Genomic DNA, 3,792 nt, shown 5'->3' on the forward strand with positions numbered 1-3,792 from the left:
TATTATCTCATTAGTACACGTTTGAAATTTCTAAAGTTTTAATATCATTAGAATGTAGCACCATATAAATTTTTCAACTGTCTTAAACAATTTTTAGAATGTTTATAGCAGACACTCAATAGTGTGAACAGAGAAAACAAAATTATCGACTTGCTTACCTTAATATATAATAAGCATCTATAACAATCACAACTTACATACAAATGTAAAACACTAATACATATCCATCAAAAGACAGCAACAAACACATACAACTAATGAAATATCACTTTTGCTCAACAAATCTGAAATTTTGGTATGGAGTATTTTTTAGGATTTAACAACTATGTAGCTACCTAAAGTGCGATGTTCACAGTACAGAGTGCCTACAGTATTAAAGAACCCATTAATTACAAAAATTAAAACAAAATATAATTAAATTAAGAGATCACCTAAATGAACAAAATCGGTGATAACATTCTTTTTTTATGTAAACGAAATGGATTATAATCTCTCACTGACGCGCCATCCAGTACAAAAAATTGTAAACAATCAAGTATTTCTAAAATATAAAAGGTTTTATTATTATCACTTATCTCAACAATATGTTATAGAATTTTTGTAAGAAGCCATAAAATATTTATAAATGGATTTTATGATTCTATCGTATATAATTGTTAGATTTAAACATTATGGGAACAGGGTGTTATTTAATGCTAAACCGAATAGGCGTGCCAACTCGTCGAAAAATACGTCCAAAAATGAAATCGTTGGCGTAACATCAGGGGGACTTGTTGGCTCCACCTCCACCCACCGTTAGTCCGAATAAGTCTCTTCGTTCCTAAAACAATAACCTTCGCTGTCGCTTCTTAAACTGTAAGCTAATAGCGCCCCAATTGCGAACACAAACAAAAGGGTGATCCATTGTAACATTTGAGACCTACGGACGGCGTTGTGCAACTGCATCTGGCAATCGCTAAGCTGCGATAATCGGGAAGTTATCTGGTTTAAATGAACATTGCTGTTTTCACTGGGGGTGTGCCACACGGCCGAACCATTCTTTGTCGCCTCCACGGCTTGTATACAACGTAATCGGTGTTGAGATATTTGCTTTCCAGATGCATTCTGTGGACAAAATTTTATTTAGCTATACGGAATTTTAAGGGAAGGCAAATATGTGATTGAGGGGTGGCATTTTAAAGTTAAAATTAAACTCACTATAAACCCATACAAAAATATAAGCCTAAAACCAAAACTTAACAAAACCCACAAGCATTTTTGGAGACGATTATCTTTTTGTCATAGCTCAAGTTATTGGAATATGAAAAAAAAGTTTTTCATTTAAAATGTTACCTTCCATAAATCTGCTAACTCTTGTTGACTCAGTTCTGTAGACTCTATAGGCATGCTCATTACCAAAAACTTATCTTTACTTAAGCCTCCCAATTGAAATCCATGAAGAAGTGTTATATAAATAGTGGTTTGCGCACCAGGAACCAATATACCCGCACTGGGTCGAACTTTGAATTTTTCTGGCGAGGTTGTTTTCATCTGAAAATTAATAAGATATGATCAGTAATCTAAATAAATATTTTCCTTTTAAACAAATACCTTATATGATATATTCGTTTTGGCATCAATGTTCTTTAATTCGAATGTGGCAACGAGTTCGTTTCCTTCTTTTGCAAATGTAATCGTGTTGGGGGGATTTACGCTTAACATCCCTATATCTGATACAGAAGCTATAAAATTAAAAAAAAACTAAAATTAAACATTACAAACATAATTCAATATTTTTATAAAATTTTTGTTATTTGTTATACAAAAAGTATTAAAATCTTTTTGTTATTTTAATGACAATGTTCATAATAATAATAACTTACCAGTTAAATCGACCGACGATGTATCAATTACTGGGGACCCATCGGCAAAGTGTACCTATAAAAGTGAAAATAGCCTTCAGTTAAAATAGCAATAAGTAGGTTGACACAAAATCTATAATGAACTCTATTTCCTCCATAGCCCTTAAAGGTCAAAAGAAATTACTTCACGTTCGTTTCGATGAGCTATTTGTGGATACTACTACAAAAAGGTCGTATTTAGGTCAGAAAGATGGGCCTAAATCAATGTCAGGGAAAGTCTACCACTTATTAAATGCCAAATGTTTATTTTCATTATTTTATTAAAAAATATCTTTTAGGCAGGTCACAATGCTTTCGATTTGGCGAGGTCGTTAAATTAACTGATTGCTAATTTAAATATGTACTAGGATTTCACTTAACTTTCCTAGGGCTGACCCTGAGGTCTCCCTAAAATTTCTGTCATTGTAACCAAAATTAAATACCATTTTACAGCTCTTTATAATAGTAGGATATATTAGAATTTAAAAACAATTTTGATAATCAAACTAATAATCTGACACTAAGTTAAAAAGTTGACAAAACAGATAAAAAATGACAAAATCCCAGAAGTTTAATAACCAGTAAACACATTTTTATCTAATTGTCAATTACTAAGAATCTGTACAGACTAAATTTATATAAACTACTTTCAGCACTTATTGATTAGATCAGAAGTTGTAGAAATATTTATCGCAGATATAATTGAAATACATAAACAATAGGGGTAAAATCAAAATTCTACAAAACTATGAGCCTCATTCTTGTTTTAATTAACTTGATAACTAAAATTTGGATATTGTACTACTTATGCCTTACCATGTATAGTCTAACATTTAAAAATACTAGAATAAAAGTGTCTTTAACATCAGCATTATATACTTACAAATACATTAATGTTGGGGCATCCTATAAAGTCTCTTTTGCTAACATATACGCCTTCATGTACTCAATTACACGAGGGTGTTGTTGATTGCTCTACTCTACTCTTATAAAATTTTCTTACCTTTCTATTTAACGTGCTACTTGGCAAATTGTCTCGAGTTTCAGGAACAAAACTAAAAACATAATCGTTAATTCCACCCCAAGATCGCATAGCCTGATCAGGATCTACAAATTCGCTTAAATCTGCTTTTTTAATTACTCTTAATCTTTCTAATGCCTTTTCTGGTAACCAAGACTTTATTATTTTGAAAGCAGCTAAAATCGAAATTAATAAATTAATAAAAAAACTATTTTTGTTTACACAATTCCTTAAGCAACCCATATAACTAAATAGTAAGATTTAATGGCTTTTCATGGTTTTAGGATAAATAGGGATCATCAGTCAAAATACTTTCAGATTCATATTTTAAAAACCAATAAGAAAAAACAGAAAAGTTTTTTAAAACTGACAGTATGAATTTAACTAAAGTAAATACACGAAAAGAAAAAAGATCCCTCCAGCTAATAGGACAGGGGATGTCCCTAAAATGTAGAAAATTTAGTGTAATTTACAGTAGATAACTAAAATAATAAGTTTGAAATCTGCAGTTTCTTTTTTTTAGCCTTTTGATAATGATACATATTTAAAATTCTTGAAATAATTGTTACAAATCATAACAAAAGTTAATTTATTGATCCCTACACTTGCAAATCTACTAAATCATTCAATTAAGCTCCAATTAAACTTTACTGATGTAATAAAATAAGTGAATTATGATAACTGATGATGAGATTTGATCTAATTACTAAAATAACTAATTAATAATTATGGTCAATGAATGACATTCTTAAATAGATTCTACTGCTTTGATTAAATAAATTAAAAATGTAACTATGAACTTACCATTCAAAATCCATTGCATCTCGAAAATGATTATGTAATTTAATGAGTATGGATAATACTGTTTAAAAAGACTAATTAAATATTTCA

At 30.0% G+C, this 3,792-nt stretch overlaps 1 protein-coding gene across 1 annotated transcript in view; it reads right to left on the reverse strand.

Moving 5' to 3' along the window:
• Positions 1-6: 6 nt before the first annotated feature.
• The window catches only part of LOC108741479 (motile sperm domain-containing protein 2), a 5,008-nt gene continuing 1,222 nt past the window's right edge, over positions 7-3,792 (reverse strand). The window contains 6 exon segments of the mRNA XM_025977297.1: positions 7-1,104; positions 1,333-1,530; positions 1,591-1,721; positions 1,863-1,917; positions 2,884-3,077; positions 3,706-3,792. The exon segment at positions 3,706-3,792 is cut by the window's right edge and continues 34 nt beyond it. Of these exon segments, the coding sequence (XP_025833082.1) occupies positions 796-1,104; positions 1,333-1,530; positions 1,591-1,721; positions 1,863-1,917; positions 2,884-3,077; positions 3,706-3,792 (974 nt within the window). The 3' untranslated portion in view covers positions 7-795.

Source organism: Agrilus planipennis, unplaced genomic scaffold (genome assembly GCF_000699045.2).
Source record: "Agrilus planipennis isolate EAB-ADULT unplaced genomic scaffold, Apla_2.0 scaffold24, whole genome shotgun sequence".
In the NCBI taxonomy this organism is placed as follows: Eukaryota; Metazoa; Arthropoda; class Insecta; order Coleoptera; family Buprestidae; genus Agrilus; species Agrilus planipennis.